The sequence below is a fragment of the Myotis myotis genome, unplaced genomic scaffold (genome assembly GCF_014108235.1).
Source record: "Myotis myotis isolate mMyoMyo1 unplaced genomic scaffold, mMyoMyo1.p scaffold_m19_p_5, whole genome shotgun sequence".
NCBI classification, from domain to species: domain Eukaryota; kingdom Metazoa; phylum Chordata; class Mammalia; order Chiroptera; family Vespertilionidae; genus Myotis; species Myotis myotis.
This window is the reverse complement of record NW_023416357.1, coordinates 84,132,696-84,152,765: the sequence shown is the minus strand read 5'-3', so window position 1 is coordinate 84,152,765 and position 20,070 is coordinate 84,132,696. Positions and strand designations below refer to the sequence as shown.

General features: G+C 51.5%; 1 protein-coding gene across 2 annotated transcripts in view; it reads left to right on the top strand.

The window, feature by feature from the left end:
• Positions 1-6,841: 6,841 nt before the first annotated feature.
• The window catches only part of CASTOR2 (cytosolic arginine sensor for mTORC1 subunit 2), a 51,091-nt gene continuing 37,862 nt past the window's right edge, over positions 6,842-20,070 (top strand). The window contains exon 1 of one of the 2 annotated variants that reach the window (XM_036308972.1): positions 6,842-7,192. In XM_036308972.1, the coding sequence (XP_036164865.1) occupies positions 7,080-7,192 (113 nt within the window). In that variant the 5' untranslated portion in view covers positions 6,842-7,079. The remainder of the gene's footprint in view (positions 7,193-20,070) is intronic. The other variant, XM_036308971.1, reaches the window with a different exon arrangement.

The following is a 20,070-nucleotide window of genomic DNA, read 5'->3' as shown; positions in this document are numbered from 1 at the left end:
TGGTGGGGATAAAGCTATGACTACTTACATTAATCCAGTCCACTGTACTTTGGGGGCCAGTAATCCTTTCCTGAAGGGGTATGGGGTGGGGAGCATATGGGAGGGGCACCCTAGCAAGGAATCAGAGAAATCTCTTTCTACAGCCCTGTAAAAAAGTGTGGGAAAGGCAGGTGGCTGAGGCCTGGGATCCTTCAGAATAGACCAACAGGGCATCAGGCTTCTCCCTTGCTCAAGAACCCTCAATGACACCCCATGGCCCTCACTGTTGTTTGTCAAACTTATGGGAGAAGATTCAAGGTCAGCTCACCTAGGATCCAGAAAAAAACCTGAGCCCCAAATAGAGTTCTCCTGAGCCTCTCTTTCACCTTCTTTTTTCTACTCCCACCCTGTCTGAGCAGCCCATGCTGGTAAAGCCCATACTAGGCCTTAGCCAGACAGAGAAGACCTGCCCATCTCTGGGTGTTGCTTTATTGGGTCCAGAGACTCCAAACTTAAATGGAAAGGGTGTCTGGAGTCCATACTCTCCCACCCCACCCCATCCCAGCAGCGTGATTGAGGCCTGGAGAGCTGATGAAAGAGAGGCCCAGGGTGCTGGAAGCAGGACAGGGCCTGGGCCTGGGTACTTTTACTAAGTGTCCCTAGTCATTCTGACACCAACCACATTTGAGAATCACCACTCCACAGCTACACTGTCCAATAAAAACATAATGCAAGCCATATGTCATTTTGAACTTTAAAAAGTAGAAAGAAACAGATGAACTTAATTTTAATAATATATTCTACTTAACCCAATATCCAAAATATTATCATTTCAACATGTAATCAATGTTAAAAAAGATTATTAATGAGATGCTTTACATTCTTTTTTCCACACCAAGTCTTTAAAAGTCAGGGTATATTTGACATTTCTAGCTCGTTGCCATTCGAATGTTTTATTTTCATCTCCATTCAGGTTTCACAGATTTCTATAACCAAGTTTTTTCCAAAGTGGTGTGACCAACTCTTCCCAGTTTATCCAAATCCTGGTTTTAAAACCAGTTCCAGGGAAACCAGGATGGCTGGTCACCCTGTTCCAAACACACTTGAGCACTTCCCAATACCTGAATCAAGTATCAGTTTTTTAATTTAAATTAATTAAAATTAAAACTTGTTTCTCATGATACCAGCTACATTTCAGGTGCTCAATAGCCACATTTGGCAAATTGGAGAGCATGGGTCTAGGAGTCACGAAGCCCGTTCTACTTTACATATGACCAGCCATGGAGGATCTGGGCTTGGTTTTCTTTTTCTTTAAAAAAAAAATTTTTTTTAATTGATTTCAGAGAGGAAGGGAGAGGGAGAGAGAGAGAGAGAGAGAGAGAGAGAGAGAGAGAGAGAGAGAGAGAGATGGAAACATCAATGATGAAAGAGAATCATTGATCAGCTGCCTCCTGCACACCCTCTACTGGGATTAAGCCTGTAACCCAGGCATGTGCCCCTGATCAGGAATTGAATCCGTGACCTCTTGGTTCATGGGTTGATGCTCAACCACTGAGCCACACCAGGCGAGCTGGGCTTGGTTTTCTTAAGAGGCCTGTGGTTTCTTCATGGTCCCTAGAGGGCATTAACCAGAGGAGTTATAGAAATAGGGCCACATCATTGAAGAGCTACCATGGCAACATGAGAATGCAATCAGCGTTAGGTGGCCAATGTTCCCATCTAGCACAAGAAAGTTATGTCCTGACCTAAGATCATGATGGTCCAGATAGAGAGAGAAACAGGATTACAGAGGTATGCAATATGTAAAATCATTAAGACTGGGTGACTGATGAGATACTGGGGCAGAGGCAAACAGGAAGCAAGAGGTAGCAATCTAGGCCGATTCCCTGGTCAACTTCCCCTGTCCCCCGCTGCCACCACCAAGTAGATTCCAGGATGTTCCAGTAATCTATTGCTGCTTAGCAATCCATCCCAAAATGTAGTGGCTTAAAACAGTAAGGATTTTATTATTATCTTTCACAGTTCTAGAGGCTGATGAAGTTCACCAGAGTAGTTCTTGCTCAGGGCCTCTCATGAGTTTCTGACAAAGGCTTTCTCACCACATACCTGCTGGTGATGCTGGCTGTCCGCTGAAACCTCAGCTGAGGCCATTGGCTGGGATACTGCTATGGGTCAAACTGCATCCACCATCCCACAGATTCATATATTAAAGCCTTAACCCCCAGCACCTAAGAATGTGACTATATTTAAAGAGGTAATTAAGTTAAAATGAGGTCATTAGGGTGGGCCCTAATCCACAGGAGATTAAGACAGATATGCATAGAAGGAAGACCATGTGAGGACAGAGGGAGAAGGTAGCCACCTACAAGTCAAGGAAAGAATCCTCAGAAGGAATTAACCTTGCCAGCACCTTGATCTTGGACTTCTAGTCTCTAGAATTGTGAGAAAATGCATTGCTGGTGTTTAAGTCCCCCAGTTTGTGGTACTTGGTTATGCAGCTCTAGCAAACTGATGCAAATGCCTACTTGTGGTCGTTCCTTGTGGCTCATGCTTCCTCTCAGCATGGCAGCTGGGTTCCAAGATGAATGTCCCAAGAAGACCAGGTGGCAGCAGTATCACCCATTAAGCCAAGCTTAAGAAGTCAGATGGGGTCATTTCCTCTGTAGTCACCGGCCTGCTCAGATTCAAGGGGAGGAAACATAGACCCACTTCCTAGTGGGGTGACTCTGAATATTGTGGGGGAGGAGAAGAGCGTATAGAATAGAAGATCTTGTTGCAGGCATCTTGGAAAATTCAGTGTGCCATACCAGGTTGGTAAATTGAGGGACTGGGGATGGTGTTGCTAACCAAGACAGAGATTACAGGAGGAAGAGTTGATGGTCTGAGGTGGTCTAGATGAGGAGGTAAGATTTAAACAGGTTGGGTTGGCCACGCCTGTGAACATTTAGGTGGATGTAGCTAACCACTAGGAAGTTAAATATGTGAATTATTTAACATAGGAATAGGCCACAGGAATATAGATATAGATATAGATATAGATGATATAGATATAGATATAGATATAGATATAGATATAGATATAGATATAGATATAGATATAGATATAGATATAGATATAAAACCTGAATATGCAAATAGACCGAATGGTGGAACAACCAAACAACCGAACAACCGGTCACTACAACATGCACTGACCACCAGGGGGACGCGTGCGGACCATGGCGGGTGTTGGCAGCAGGCGGCAAAGCACAAAACATGGCGGGCATTGGCCACTGCAGGATGGTGGAGCAGGTGAGCAGGGGCGCAGACCAAGGCAGGGCTCCAGTGGCTATCATCCAGGCAAGCCTCTGGTGGTTACTGAAAATTGGTGTGAGCGGGTGGCTGCTGGCCCCGATCACCCCTCAGGGCTTCTCCACCTCCCCCTGCTCCTGAGGAGCGATCAGGGGAGCAGCTGCCACTCGCACCCGCTGCTGGAGCCAGCCCCAATCGCTCCGTGCCATCAGCGGGTGAGAGCGGGCCGGCGCCATCAGCTCGTGGGAGCCATGGCAGCAGGAGCAGGACTGCCGCAGACGGGGCGGGGGGGGGGGGGGCGGCACAGCGGGAGGGGCCAGGCGAGGGGGCAGAGGATGGGCTGAGACCCACTCTTGTGCCCACTGCAGTCTCCTGGCCCTAATGTGTTATAAGCTGGAACATAAGCCAAAGGAATATGTTCTAAGCTGGAACTATCAATTTGGGGGCCATCAACATATTAGAAGCCAGAGACTGGGTTCACCCATTGAGTGAGCGTATATATCAGCTATTTACTACTGTGTAATAAACCACTCCTAATCTTAGTGCCTAAAAACGATGATTTATTATTTTTCATGTTTCTATAGATTGGCTGGGTAGATCTTCTGGTTTTACCTGGCTCACTTGTATGGCTGCATGCTAAACACTGAGTTGGAGGGTCCAAGATGGTCTCACTTACATGTCTGGTAGTTGGTGCCAACTGTCAGCAGGGAGCTGGGCTCAACTGGAACGTCTGGGACACTTGGACCCCTCTCCATGTGGTCTTTCATCTGGGCTTCTCTACAGGATGATGGTCTCAGGGGAACATTCTAAGTGGGCAGTCCCAATTCACAGGACTTAGCAAGCACATTTGCTAATATCTCATTCGCCAAAGAAATCACATGACCACTTACCAGGAGGCATGATTCTCTAGCAGCTATTACTGCAAAAATACACTACAGCCCTAACCGGTTTGGCTCAGTGGATAGAGCGTCGGCCTGTGGACTGAAGAGTCCCAGGTTCGATTCCGGCCAAGGGCATGTACCTTGGTTGCGGGCACATTCCTGGTGGGGAGTGTGCAGGAGGCAGCTGATCGATGTTTCTCTCTCATCGGTGTTTCTAACTCTCTATCCCTCTCCCTTCTTCTCTGTAAAAAATCAATAAAATATATTTAAAAAAAAAATACTCTACAAAAAGAACACCAGGTGGGCCTCCACTGATTTTAGGATTGGGCAGAGAAGAAACTAAAGGTGGAACCCAGAATACCAGAGAAGAGTGCAGTGCTAAGGAATCAAGAGAGAATGAATTCCACCGGGAAAGTGCCAAGCCAGCACTTGCATGACTTTGAGAGTGAATGTCTCACCCTAGTCCCAGCTTGAAACCATCCTCTGGATTTGGCAACCCCGAGGCCAGTTTCTTTAACTTCTCAACATTAATTTCAGCAGTCAGTTTTACAAAAACCTTAAACACCAATTACAACTTCAAATACAAAAGCAATTGTACAAGTCAATCAAAATGGCCTAAATTTGTAAACTTGATGCTGGTCTGGCTTGATTAAATGGAAAGCCCACAGTGTTTTCAAATGTATTTGACCAAGACCCACAGTAAGGAATACCTTTACATCAAGATCCAGTGCACACAGACACACACACCTGCATACATGCACACATGTACATACATAGCCAGATGAAAGTGTTTGGAAACATAGAAATGATAATGGTAACTTTACTATGTGCCATTCCCTATTTAATTTTTTTTTTTTAAATATATGTTATTGATGTTTTACAGAGAGGAAGGGAGAGAGATAGAGAGCCAGAAACATCGACGAGAGAGAAACATCGATCAGCCGCCTCCTGCACATCTCCCACTGGGGATGTGCCCGCAACCCAGGTACATGCCCCTGACCGGGATCGAACCTGGGACCCTTCAGTCCGTAGGCCGACGCTCTATCCACTGAGCCAAACCGGTTTTGGCTCTATTTAATTATTTTTTAATGAATTCATAGCCTGCTAAGTTAATTTCACCATGCACTCAGGGGTCATGGCCTACAGATTTCTGCCATCCAGAGCAGAAGTCAGAAAACTGGCTGATTCCTGCCTTTAGCCTTGTTTGGTTTCACCTGTTGGTTGTTGATTTAAAATTTGAATTTATGCCTTCAGGCTGGCCTCCCTTCCCCTGTACCATTTCTGACTGATAGCCGACTGCTTCACACACTTATGCCACTTGACTGGCCCCTGAGTGCATTTCTTGTTGTGACTTCTAGATTCCAAAGGAACAGATGTATGCATTTATTCCATAAATATTGAATTCGTGTCTCGCACATGCCAGTCACATTGCAGGCACCGGGAATACCGCAAGGAACAGACCAAAGCCATTGCCTTAATAGAGTTGAGATTCTAGAACAGGAAGACAGAAAAATAAAAAGTAAATATATTCTTTATTAGAGGGTAATAAATTCTCGAATGACAATAAAACAGGAAGGGGACCAGCAGGCTGTAAGATCAGCATGCAGGCTTCACACCTTCTTGTGGAAATTAGGGAGCCTAATACGCTTCTACCTAACAGAGAAGGGCTGAGGGTGTGAAAGAGGACCGCCAGAGCTTCCCTCAAAAAGAGACTCCCAGCTTGCCTATCACATCACCAAATTACTCTGCCAAGCGGCAAAGCACCGGTCACTTTAACCTAGAAAATTTCAAAATCGCTCAGCCATGAAGGGGAACCATTGAGGGTTATGGTCACTGGCACATTGGCCCTGAGGTGGGAAGCCTTTCGAATGTATTTCAGACTTTGCCCCCATTCGGCCTTCCAGGGGACGTCCCCATCAGCCCCCCTCCCGCGGGATAAACGGCCCCCTCCTTAGCTCTGCACACATAACCCCTCTCGACCGGACTCCCGGTGACTGGGCCTGCCTTATCTTTGCTTCTCCTCCCTCACATTTTCCGCTCCAACAAAACCAAACACAGCACGGTGGAGGCTTTCACGCTTCTGTGCGTTTGGACACGCCGTTCCTTCTGCCTGGAAGGCCCCTGGCTTCCATCCCCGCAAGCCCCCGCCCCCCTCCTCGGCGAGCTTCCATTCATCCTTCGGAACCCAGCCTGGATGTCCCTTCTCCAAAAAAAAATAAATAAATAAATAAAATAAAAAAGCCCTTTCAACCCCTCGGCCCCATCTGTGTCCCCAGCACCCATCTCTGTTTTGCTTCTCTGCACGGTAATGACTGGTTTCTCCAAATCTCTCCCCTCCCAGACGCGGGCCTCCTCCAGCGCTGCAGCGGCGTTGGCTACTCGCTTTGACCCCAGCGCGTCCAGTGCCGAGCGCAGAGCGGCCGAGCTGGCACGTAGTAGGCTCAGGTTGGCTCGAAAGCCCCCATTTCTGCCCTCTGCCTACCCGGCGGGCCCGGGGGAGGTCGCGCTCGTGCATTTCCCCTACACCCGGCCGACCCCTCGCGCGGCCGCCCAGCAGCCCCTGACATCAGCGGCGGGCAGCGCCGGGCAGCGCGCGACTACAAGTCCCGGCACGCCCCGCCCGGCCGCGCATGCCCAGCGGGCCGGCGTTTGAGTGGCAAGTTGTTTGTTACAGCGAACACCAGCTGCTCCCCGCGCCGGGCGCCGTGCGCCGCCGCTCCGCCAGCGCTGCCGCCCTCGCCCGCCGCCCGCCGCCCGCCGCCCCTCGCGGCTTGGCGGGCCTCTCCTTTGTCCGCTCGGGCCCGCCCGCCGCCGAGCTCCTGGTCCCCGGGCCGCCCGCCCGCGGCGCTCGGTGCCGGCTGGGTGCGCAGGGGGCGGGGGCCGCGGCTCGCCCCCCGCGGATGAGCCGCCGCGGAGCGCGGGCGGACGATGGAACTCCACATCCTGGAGCACCGGCTGCAAGTTGCCAGCGTCGCCAAGGAGAGTCTCCCGCTCTTCACCTACGGCCTGATCAAACTTGCCTTCCTGTCCTCCAAGACCAGGTGAGCGTGCGGGGACGCGGCGCCGGCGGAGAGAGACAAAGAGGCGCACCCGGGCGGCTGTCCTCGCCGCCGCCGCTCGGAAAACAACTTCGAGCCCGGGGAGCACCCCCGCCCCGCCGCTAGCCTGGCTTTGGACAAAGCCACCCGATCTGCCCTCAAACGGGGTTCCTTCCACCCCGACCCCCCCCCCCAGATGCACCCCCACCGCTTTCTCCCCCATCTCAGCCCTCTCCCTCCCAATCCCTCCCCGAGATCCCGAGGGCCGGGGAGGCTGCAGTGACGAATCCCTGAATGAATGAGCGAACGAATGAATGAATGAAAAACAGGTGTGGGGACGCGGCGGTGGAAAAAACAAACTACCACCCCCATCCCCCAATCCCTCGGTTGGGCCGGCCCCCGTCGCCAGGGCGGCGGGGAGGGATTCTGCTGAGCGCGGCTACCCGGAGCAGAAAATCATAAAATCATTAGTGGGTGTTTTATCTCAAGGTGCTGCAAGGGCTGCTGACGGTGCGGGGGGCTGGGAGAGGGCCAGAGAGGGGCTGCGGTGACGGCCGCGGTGGTTCTTCATCCTTGGGGTCCGGGAGGTGGGAGGGGGTGTTGTGCCGAACCGTGGAAGGGGGAGGAGCAGGCATGTTTATGGCTCTGCCTTGAGGCTGGGCTTGGATGCTGCAGGGGGAAAAATAGTTGAAGGGCCTTGGGAGGTTGAAAAAAAAAACAAGTTGGATGTTCCCCGTGCCAGGTCAGGTCTGACTTTGTGAGCCCCGGTGGGTGCTTGGATTAGGGTGTGTGTGTGTGGTTTTTTGTTTTGTGTTTTTTTAAGGAGCCTGAGCCCCATTGGAGTGTGAGCCTCTGTAACTTAAATCTCTTGTTTGCCAACCATTGTGACTATTCAGAGGGATGAAGTTGTTGCTGGTTGGGTTTTTTTTCAGAGGCTGAGGCGGAGGTTGGTCGCCCTCCCTGCAAAATGAATGAATAAATTACAGGTCAAGGTTAACGTTAAAATGACAGACCCCCTCAGCTGCCCCCTTGGGCACTGAGCTCAGTGGAGCTCTGGGGTTGCAGGGAAATGATTCAATCCGAGCCTCTTATCTCCCTGGTAAAGTTCTTGCCTGGAAATCTCACTTTAATGTGTGTGTCTGAGCGGGGAGCTCAGTCCGGCCATTGTTTGCCAGATGGAAGGAGATCTATCTGCCAGTGGCATCTTGTTTACTTTCTTCTCTGCCTGCTCCGTGGGGTATGGAGGGTTGAAATCTTTTTCTTTGCTGGGCCCTGGTTCCTTTGATTGCCAAGGTAATTATTAAACAGGTCATTTGAAAACAAAAGTCCACAGCTCAGATTCTGAATCTCCCCTTCCACCCCCACCCTCACAGCCCCTCTGGCTGCTGACACCCACCATCCTGCAGCTACCTGCCCTCTGCCCCCCACCCCCTACCCTGCCTTGAGTTCCAAGGCTGGAGTAAGAGAAAGCCGCCTTGTTTTTCCAACCCTTGGCCCTCAGCCCCAGGCAGCCCCCTGGCTGATTTCTCGGCTCCCATTCAAACTGGGCTGATGACTCAGGCTGCGGCTGTGCAGGGCCTGGGTGCCAGGAGGAGGGGGCATCGGAGGGCTTATTAGAAAGGCCAAATAGGAGCCACTGCCCCTTTCCCTTTGTAGAGGGACTGGCCCTTTTCCAGCCTCACCCCAGGGTCCACTTTGGAGGACTCAGAGATAGGCATGCCCTGGGGGTGAGCCCCTGCCAACCTTTCTAACCATGAAAAACCTACCCCTCAGCAGGTCCCACTTCTCCCTCTCTGCAGGAGGCAGCTGGTCCAAGGCCCAGGTGACCAGGCCAGTCTCAAGATGACTCAGAGGTCAAAGGTCATCTCCATGTCTCCAGGGTCCGACTCTAAAAGGTGTCGAGTTCATTTGTCAAATGGCTGAAAGCTGCTTCCTGATGCTCCGGGGGCCAGGACCCTGTCTTCGGGTTGTTGTCAGCACCTTCACTGCCTGCGTGGAGGACACAGGGTCCCATTCCTTCTCTGGCTCTCACTTTGTTCCTCTGTAATGAAGGTAGCACCACTTGGCCGGATAGTTTCCAGGGAGCTTCTCTGTGTGGAGTATGGAGTGATTGTGGAAGTTGGCTGTTTAGCAAGGATAAGGTGTAGTGGAGTGTGGGTATATTGTTTAAGCTATTCTCAATAATTGGTCATCCAGGTAGAATTTTTGGTCCTCTTTTGATTTTTTTTTCCCCTCAGTGCCTAAAGCCAAGTGCTGGCCCATAGATAGCCCTGTCCTTTTCCCCATCCCACCCCCAACCTAAGTTCACCCCAAACTAGTACAGCATCCTCCTGCTCTACCTCTCTCTCCCCCACCCTCTCCCACCCCGGCCCCCAGGGTCTCTGTGCTGCCTGTTTACAAGTTTTCAATCACTCCCTTATAGGGTCGACTCCTTGCTCTGGCATTTGAAGCCTTTCCAGATCTGGATCCAGAATCCTCTTTAACCAATCCTCTCTGGCAAACACCCTGGTGACTCACGGTTTACTTTATCCTTCCCTTCACACCTCTGTGCTTTAGTACTTCCATCTCTGTCTGGAACCCCTTCCCCAGTAAATTCCTACTCAGTCCTCAAGATCTAGTGATATCACTCTGAAACTTTCCTGAAAACCCCTTCCCTCCACCCCCAGCACACTTCGCCACTGCCTCCCTCTGGTACCTCCCTGAGTGGAGGCTTGGGGAGAAGTATGGCGCTGCTAGATACCCACTCAGTGTGGGGCTGCAGCTGGATCCCGGAGATACTGAAGTACCCTATCCTCCCCTCTTTGAATCCCAGCGCCTGGTGGGAGAGATAAACAGAAGTGATCACAATACAGCAGGGAATCGGGGAAGAGGGGGTGGTATTAGGGTAAGGGTTGTTGAGGGGCTGCCCAAGGGAGGCATGTAGGCTTTCCTACTGGAGGTAGCACTGGATCTTCGGGCTTTAAAATAGGAATTAGCTAGGTAGGAAAGTGGATCCTGGTCCCAGACGCTGACTATACCCTGGTACAACTCTGTGAGTTAGGTTTTACACCTGTTTTGCAAAGTACTCTGAGGCTCAAAGGTGAAGTGACTTGCTCAAGGTCACACAGTAAGTGGTAGAGCCAGGACTTGAATCTGCATCTTTCGGACTTAAGCTCAGAGGTTTGCTATTGCAGCGTGCAAATGATGCCATACACAACGGTTACTAGTATGGCCAGCCCTTCTGTGTGCAGCGTACTGTTCCCAAGGCCTTAGGAGCACGGAGCGGCACCTGCGGGCTTTCTGTATCCCTTCTGCCCGCCTTTGTGGGCCTTGTCTTACAGCAGGAATGTTTGCCCCTCGTCACCTCCCATCTGGATTTTCTACTTCCTGATAGCCCAGCTCAGATGCTCCCTCTGCGTAACCTTGCATCACTTCTCAACGTTTGTCCACAAGAGCATATTGTTTAGTTGTCTTATTCTTCCACCTAGATTATAAACTTTATGCCCAGGAAGTTTTTTTGCATCTTTTTATCTCCACCACCACCACCACGCCCCCCAGTACCAGATATAATAGAACCGTCATTGATTTTACCATCTATCATAAACAGGTAAAGACACTGGGTTTGGAGAAGGAAAGTGCCTTGCTCAAGGTCAGACCACTGGAAAGAAACAGAATTGGGGTTTGAACCGGGTCCTCTCTCCGCTGTGCTGAGCACACTGCTTTGTAGGCATTTAGTAGCTGCCCGTTTGATGGATGTCCCACTCGTGCACAGAGTGACCCAGATTTCAGCCAGAGTCTCTTACGAGTGCCCTGGGGGTTGGGAGAAGCATGGCAGACAGAGTCACACCTAGAGAGAAGCAAACCCCAGCGCCCTTGCCCCAGCTCTTTGCCCCAACTCAGGACAGCATCTGGGTATGATCAGAATAAGGGGCAGAGGCCAGCTGAGTGCACTTAGTCTAGGCACAAAGCTGGATGGCAGGACCCTGGGTGAGCAAAATCAAGGTTGTCCACAGAGCTGCTCCTCCATCCTTGTGATCAATTGAGGCTCTGTAGCCTCATGGAAGGTCCATTGCAGCCCAACCCACCTTTCTCTCCAGCCTCATCTCTCAGGCTTCCAGCCATGCAGACCCACCCATCCTACAGTGTCTCATGTCCTTTTCTGTCTGCCTGGAATGTTACTCTTTGTCCTACCACCTTTGTCACCTGTTCATTCTTTTAGATTCCACTTTAGCCCCACTGCCTCCAGGAAGTCCTCCCTGAGTGCACAGCTGAGCTCAGACTCTTCAAGCTCTGGTATAAAGGGCTTAATCTGAAGATGAAATGTGACCCACTGTAGAATATCAGCAGGATGCCTTGGGCTGCAAATAACAAAAAGCTATTACTTAGCTGGCCTTGACAATAAGAAGCTTGAACTTTGTATGATAGGTTATAAGTCAGGCTGTTCTAGGTAACTTCAAGGCTTGATGCTGTCATCAAGGACCCAGGTCTTCCTGTCTTTCTATTTGGCTATTCTTGGCTTGACAGTGTGGCTCCCTGTGGGACAGCCGGGGCAGCCCCAGGCCTATGGGCAGTCGGGAGAAAACCTAGTGGAGGGAAAGGGCTGTTGTCTCAAGGTGTCTCTGAGAAAACCTTCCCAGGAACATGCCCTGCTCCTGCACAGACTTCCTCATCTCGCTGATCAGACTGGGTCACATGAGCGTTCCTGCACCAATCACATGCACAGGGAGTGAGACCATCATAGAGACCGTTTTGGCCACCTGGAGGTGGGGGCTAGTGCCATCCTTCTGGGACTCGCAGGGGTGGGGAATGTTCGGCCCAAAGGCCATTATAAACCCCGTGAAATCATTTGGTCTGGCCCTGCCGAGGCATTAGGGGTGAGTTAACCAAATGTTTGACCAGATATAGCAGGCTAATTAAAAAATATTTTTTTTATTGATTTCAGAGAGGAAGGGAGAGGGAGAGTGAGATAGAAACATCAATGATGAGAGAGAATCATTGACTGGCTGCCTCTTGCACATCTCCTACTAGAGATCGAGCCTGCAACCCGGGCATATGCCCTTACTGGGAATTAAACCGTTACCTTCTGGTTCATAGGTTGGTGCTCAACCACTGAGCCATACCGGCCAGGCTAGCAGGCTAGTTTTTAAGTTGATAATTTTGTGCAGCCCACAAATTATGTTAAAAATATCCAAGTGGCCCTTGGCAGAAAAAAGGTTCCCCACCCCTACTGTAAGGCAAAACTGGGAATAATAAGTATACAATAAAAGCAATAATGACCACTCAAGTTGGCTGGATTGTCCCCCTTTTACAGATGAGGAAACCGAGGAACTTGAGTGCCCCAGGACACACAGAAGTGGCAGAACTAGGGTTCTAACCCAGAAAGTCTGATTGTAGAACATGTCTTGATGGCCGCTAGGCCAGGCCTAACAGCACGCGAGTTTGGGCACACCTTCCCCAAGGTTCACTCAACAGAGATGTAGCCAAGAGGCCATAGCTGCGCTCCCCACAGCAAGGAAGGGGAAGGTGGGATTCAAGATCATTATCCTGAAATGTATTAGGTGCAGGAAGTTGAAAGTTCCCAAGGTTGGTGTGCAGTAAGCACATGCCCACAGACACACCAGTCCTGCAGGTCTCCGAAGTGTCTGCCTCCAGAGCAGTGCAAGTATTTAGCACAGAGTCCTCTAGCACAGCGGTCCCCAACCGGTGGTACACGCACCACTGGTGGTCCGTGAGGTCCGAAAGGTTGGCGACCGCTGCTCTAGCAAAGGTCTGGAGGCTAGAAAGAGAAAGCTGTATGCGGAGTGACTATGACTTGGGGCCCACCTTGACCCCAGCATGGGGTTGGTGCAAACAGGTGTGTTTTGTTCATGTGGAAACCCTGCAGCACGCACCTGCTATGTGCAGAGCCCGAGGAGAAACACAAACGGAGTTTCTGTCCTGTGAGAAAAAAAGCTGTGCTCTCTGCCAAAGCTGGAGGATGAGCGCTCCAGGGGCCCGCCCGGCTGGAGGAGACCGCTTCGGGAGCCATCATTGCCTTCACCATCTGTCACCTGGGGCCCAACCCGGGGGGTGTCAGGGTTCACTCTGAACCCCTGACCACGGCTCGCCTTGCTCAAAGTCCTTCTCAGACTGTGCCATGCTCCTGATTTGTTTGCCTTACCTGGCATTGTGAATGTTCCTTGATCTGACTCCTGTCCTCTCTGATTTTGTCCTGTATCAATACCACACATGCCCTATTTTTTTAGTAACTGGTAGTTTTTAAATATCCCAAATTCTTTGACACTGTTCCCTTCAAAAGCTGGCGCTCCCTTGCCTTTAAGTGAAGTCTGCATTGCTGACTTTCTTCTAACTGGTAGATGGTGACAGAAGCGAGACTTCCTAGTCTTTGAGGCAAGGGCATTAAAGGATAGCTGCTGCCTGGTGTCTCTCTCTCTCTCTCTCTCTCTCTCTCTCTCTCTCTATCTCTCTCTCTCTCTCTCTCTCTCTCGGATCCCTTGCTCTGAAGGAAGCTAGCTGCCATGTTGAGAGGCCACTCAAGCAGCGCTGTGGAGAGGCCCACAGTGGAGAGGACCTGAGACCTCCCACCCGCAGCCAGCCTGTGAGGGAGTCACCTTGACAACAGACCCTCCCCTCAGGCGAGCCTTCCATGGCAGCAGCCCCAGTCAGCACCTTGACTTGACCTCATAAGAGATCCTCAACCAGTTGAACCACACCCAAATTCCTACCTCATGGGACCTATGGGAGAGATAAAAGTTTATTGCTTCAAGCCACTAAGATTTCGGGTAATTTGCTGTGCAGTAGATGGCTAGTGGGGACACTTTTGAGAATAACTGGGGGCACTAAAAACAAATGCCCTGGACAGCAGGGCAAACCGGGATGTGGGATTGCCCTAGCTTTGGTCCAGCTGGCGGTTACTCTGTGACTATAACCTGTCACAGATTCTTCTTGGAGTCAGTACAAGCCTCAGATCCCCCAGGACGCCACCCTAGAGCTAGGTGAGTGGCTTCCTGGGACCACCTGTGCCTTGGGATGGAGGTTGGGAAGGCTGGTGCCCCCTGTCTATGCCAAGTGCATGCCCAGGCCTCAGGACCAGTGCTCCATGGCACTGACTTAGCTCCTGTAGATCAGAAGAGGCCATTGTGAAGGACTGACTTGGCCTCTTCTGAACCTGCACATGGCTGGCAAGTTTTTTTCTCATCACAGACCTCTGTATGAGAAACCCGCCCTGAGTAAGCCAGCCTAGTCCCACCAGAGCTGGAACAGTCGGTTCTGGTTATCCCAGGCCCTGTGCTGTGCCTTGACATGGGCAGGCAGGCCCACCGAGCTCTCTAGAAGCTGACAATTCACCCAAACCTTTAGCCACTTAGTTTGGTGTGCATGTGTTAAATTAAAACTTCTAAAGGGTCCCTGGCCAGCACCAAAGGGTGGCAGGTTCGATTCCTGGTCAACGGCAGGTACTTGGGTTGCAGGTTCGATCCCTGGCCCTAGTCCAGGTGTGTGTGCGAGGCAATCAATTGATGTGTCTTTCTCCCATTTCTCTCTCTCTCCCTCCCTCCCTCCCTCCCTCTATCCCTCTCTCTCCCCTCCTTTTACTCTCTCTAAAAAATCAATAAGAAAAATAATAAATTAAAATTATAAAAAAAAACTTCTAAAGGGAAACTCACTTCTAGCTGCCTTACATTTGTCCGTGCCTTAAACATAATATATTGGACATGCTTTGACCTCGGAGATATGTGCTGAAAAGCTTGGGTCTTACCTGTCCAGGGGTGTTCTTAGCAGCAGCATTCACAGCAGCCAAAGGTGGAAACAACTGAAGTATCCATTGACAGATGAATGGATAAGCAAAATGTGGGCTACACCTTCAGTGGACTACTTGTTAGTCTTAAAGAGGAAGGGAATTCTGACACATGCTACAACATGGATGATCTTTGAGAACATTATGCTACATGAAGTTAGCCAGTCATAAAAGAACAAATATTGTATGATTCCACTTACACGAGGTGCCTAGAGTAGTTAAAATTATAGAGACAGAAGGTCGAATGGTGGGTGCCGGGAGCTGGTGAGATTGGGGAACGGGGACTTGTTTAATGGGTGTGGAGTTTCTGTTTTGCAAAATCAAAGGAGCTCTGGACATTGGTTGCACGACAGTGTGACTGTATGTACTACTGAACTGTGCACTTAGAAATGGTTAAGATGGCACATTTTGTATGATGTATGTTTTGCGAAAATGAAAAAGAAAAATAAGTAGGAGCCTCGCAAGTGTGGGGAACCGCAGGGCAGTGTGGCGAGAGCGAGCGGGAGCCAGTGAGCTAGAACAGATTCAGGCCAAGGGAAAGAAAGACATACCCAGCCAGGCAGCGGCTCTAAGCATGTTACTGTTAACTCATTTAATCCTCACAGCTGCCCTTACCACACAGATGCAGTCACCAGCCCCATTTTACAGATGAGGAAACTGAGGCATTAAATAGTTCCGTGCTCCCCCAAGATCACAAAAACACTAAGTGAAGAATAGGGATGTTTTAACAACAGCTGTATCGAGATATAATTCACCTACCATATAATTCACCCTCTTAAAAGTTTATAATTCAATAGTTTCTAGTATGTTCACAGAGTTGTGCAACCATCACCATTGTCTAGTTGCAAAACATTTCATCACCCCAAAAGAAAGTCTACCCATTAAGCAGTCATTCCCGTTTTCCAGCTCGCCCCTGGCCCCTGGCAACGCTAATCTGCACTCTGTCTTAATGGGTTTGCCTATTCAGAATATCTTGTATAAATAGAATCCTGCACTATGTGGCTCTTTGCTGACTTTTTTCACTTAGAGTGTTTTCAGAGCTCATCCATGTTGTAGCATGTATCAGCACTTCATTCATTTTGATGGCTGGATAATGTTCCATTGCATGGTTATACTACCTATGGTTTATTCATCCTTGGATGGACATTTGGATTGTTTCCACATTTTAGCTGCTGTCAACAGCTGTGCACAGGTGTTTGTGTCAACACATGTTTTATTTCTCTTGGTCATATACCTAGGAGTGGAACTGCTGGTCATGTGGTAGCTCTGTTTCTAACATTTTGAGGAACCACCAGGTTGTTTTACACAGTGGCTGTACCATGTAACATACCTGAGGAATAGGGATTTGAGTCCATGCTCTTAAAGCATCACTAGGTTTGGTTGGATAGGAGCCTGGAGGCCCTTACCAGCTGGGTGACCACAGTCTGGGCTACTGAACATCTGGGAGACTTAATTTCTTCCTGGCAAACAGGGTTATGGGGGAAATAGCCTGAGTAAAGCGCGTGGCCCACAGCAGGCTCCTCCCGTCGTCCTAGTACAAAGTGTTGTGTATGTGTGCGTTCCAGTGGCTCCTGGGGCCCTCGGAGACTGCTCTGGCGTGAGTGCTACCTCCTACCCCACACCTCTTGAATTGGTGGTTGCTGGAATGGTGGACCCTGGGAGGGTACATCCACGCTGGGGTGGCCACACCTGCAGGTCCTGGTATGGGCAGGGGAGGGCAGGGCCCCTCACTGCCCCCGCCTCAGCTGTGGCCACTGGATCTGAGCTGAGGCTGCCAGGAGATGAACGGTCCTGGCAGGGCGGGGAGGGGAGGGGGGGTTAGGTCAGGCCTCCTCCTGCACTGGCCCCTCACCCTGGGCAGTGGTGCTAATTTTCAAGCCAGGGTTATTTCCCCCCCAAAGCCCGCCTTTCCACCGACACCGGGCTGGGCCTCCTGGATGCCCACCTGGGTGTTCCTGGCCCCTCAGGGCCTCTGCACCAGCCTGCCTTCCCTTTGATCCCCTCCCCACCCCATGGTTGACTCCCTTTCTTGAGCAGAAAAGTGGAAATTGGTTCTCAAAGTTCAGTCTTTTCCTTCAGAGCTCAAAAGTCACCGATGCACCGGCTGATGTGACGGATTTAGAACAAACAAAGCTTAACCTCAGAAATCTGTATTGAGGTTGTGAGCCCCGCCACACGGGGGCTTCCTGTCATGTTACCTTCGCCAGAGCTCGGGAGGAAGGAGGGGCTGCCCACCCCACCAGGCAGAAGGGACAGCTGCTCGGTAGCTTGCCCCAAGTAAGCTGCAGACACTAGCAGACTGGGGTTGAGGCCCCCTTCCCCACTCTCCACCTGTGGCCCACTCTGCTCATTCCCCTGTTAACTCCAGACACAAGATCTTATGCTGAGGGCCATTTTCCAGGGATGTGCACATAACAGTCAAGAAAATGTGCATTTTGCCCAAAGGCTACCACTTACCAGCTATGTGACTATATAGGCAAGCTGTTAGGAGCCTCAAAGAAGGCGTAGTTTCCCCCTCTTTAAAGTGGACATCATCACTGACCTCTTTGGGTCGTGGTGAGCCTTGGCTGGGAAATGTTATGTCAGGGACTTGGGTGTGTGACACGCAGTGAACTGGTTGATGTATGAATCCGGCAGGTGGTCACTGCTGGATGGTGTGTTAGCAAGGGGGCGGCGGTGGCTTCTGCCCCGCGGCGCTGACAGCCTGTCCTGCTTCAGGATCATCGGAAAGGTCGATCTGATAGTTGCAGGATGGAATGACTGATTCCGGTTTTTATATGACGAGGGGAGTTTTTCAGATTTGGGGGAGCTGTGGGGACTGATGGAGATGGGCCCGAGGCCTGGGGGGCGGGGGGCCTGCAGATGGCCCTCTATAAGAGCAGCTGGTCAGAACCTAGAGTTCTGTCCTCCAGGCGGCCTTTTAATGGTGGGAGCTTTCTGCTCCCAGCAAGGCCTTGGGGGCCGTGTCCTGCACCTCACACTGGAAAGCTCTGCCTGACTGATGCTGGGACACCCCAGACGTGGCATGTTCCAAATGGTGCTTCCACCTGGACCTGCTCCCACCTTCCTCTGGGTCCCCACATCCACCTGCCTCCCCCACGTCCGGCCTATCTCGGGGCCCTTTCTCTAATCCCTCCTCGGCACCTCAAATGCTTCCCCCTGACCCCCTTCATTCAAGCCCCTCACCTGGCCCTGGGCCCTCAGGGGCGGGTCTGTGTCCTCTGGGCCCTCTTTCTCCTCAGGAGGCAGCTTCATCCGTGTGTGAACTGCTCTGGGATGAAGTCCAGGCCCTGAGTGTAGCCCCTGAGGCCCTGCCCTATAGGCTCTGCCTCCCTAAGTCCCTCGCTGCCTCCTCTCCTTTCTGCTTCATTCTTGCTACCCCTCCCCCTGCACTGCCCCTTACCTCCTTCCCTGACCAGGACACCCTCTAATTTGCCCCCGATATTCCAGCCGCCTGAGTCTGGTGCCCTGGCTCTGCCATATGCAAGCTGTGCGGCCTGGGCTGGTCACTTCCCTTCTCTGAGCCCTGCCATCCTGTCTGTACGGCAGGTCAGTGATGGTGCAGGGCCGTCTGTGTCTGCATTCTGGAAGGTTTGACCCCATGAGAATGGGCGTTTCTGAAGGCCAAGCCTGACAAGACGGGGGCTGCGGCTGCCATTGCCGTGGGCTTGAGCATCAGGAATGGCCCTCCCGTGGTGCTGGGGGCACCGGGACAGTGTCCATACTGTGCTTCCCGTGGGACGGTTTAAACCAGAGGCCTCAGGACGGTACAGAGCGGTCCCCCAGCCGTGTGGAGTGATGCAGAGGAAGCCACAGACGTCGGAAGAAACCCCACCCATTCTTTTCAGTGTTGGAATTGGGAGCCTGCAGTGAGAATCTAGAATAGTGGTCGCCAACCTTTCAGACCTCACAGACCACCACTTGGCATCCGCTGATCTAGAACACTGAACGTGGGGGAGGCTTAGAAGGGTCCTTGGAGATGATCCCCCTTACCTGCACGAGGGTAAAGATTGGGGCAGGGCTCTCGGGAATAGGAGTCCCCCTTCCCCCGTATGGTTCCCTCACCCCACCCTTACAACCTGGGCCTGGGACCTGTCTCAGGTTCATTTGTCCTCTTCCCTGGAGGGATCCCCCTTCTTCCCCATTGGGCCCCTGGGCCTCCAGGTGAACTGTCTCAGCTACTCAGGACTTGGCCCCAGGCAGGTGCACTGGTGTGGGAGGACCCCATAGCGAACTCCCTAGGAGAACTCATGCACCCACCCGGGCTGGACTCCCTGAACTGAGCAGTCTTTTTGGATGGGTCGTCCACCCAGTGTCACAGTTGGGAATGAGAGAGCTGGAGAGGCATTGGGAAGGTCACCTGAAATGACAGGGTGTCCCAGTGGGTAGCCCAGATGTAGGGCGTGCTGGCTTGAGGACACTGGAACCACTTGTTTTATCTGCTGTTCTCTGAATACTCTTCGGAGTAGTTCTGTTCAGAGCGTCCCCCCTCAGCCTCCCTCCAGCCATTCCCCGCCTGCAGTGCTTCCATCTAAATTATCCCGGTTGAACTCCCTTTATTTAGTTGTCAGTTTCCACTGGAAAACAGAAGCGGTAACACCTGCAGCCTGGGGCTGCCCAAGGATTAAATGAGACCATACAGGTAAAGTGGTGAAGTGCTTAGGTCTGTATGTGGTCTGGAGTCCGAGCACGTAGGCTGTGGGGCTGGGAGATGGTGGCAGTTGCGATTCCACAGTGTCCACCTGTACTTCGGGCCTCGCTTTGCACACCATCTGTGCTGTGAAAACGTTCCGTGAGAAATTAAGCCATTGGAAAATTGCCCTGTGTTACTGCCTCAAAGAGTGCTGGTTCTCAAAAGCGGGGACCCCTGAATTCTTGCATTGAATGAAGGTTCTTGCATACCCCCACCCCCACCCGTACACACGTGTCTGTCCCGTGAGGACAGGTTTCCTCTGCACCTTGTCCCTTCTCCCAGGAACAAGTTAAGGAGGAGCCCAAGGGAGCAATTCAGGTGAGGGTGTGAACCAGGGGCCCCCTTTCTGTGCATCCAGCCCTCCAAAGGCTTGTCCATCCCTTGAGGGGGGTCAGGCCCATTGGTGGTGGCTGG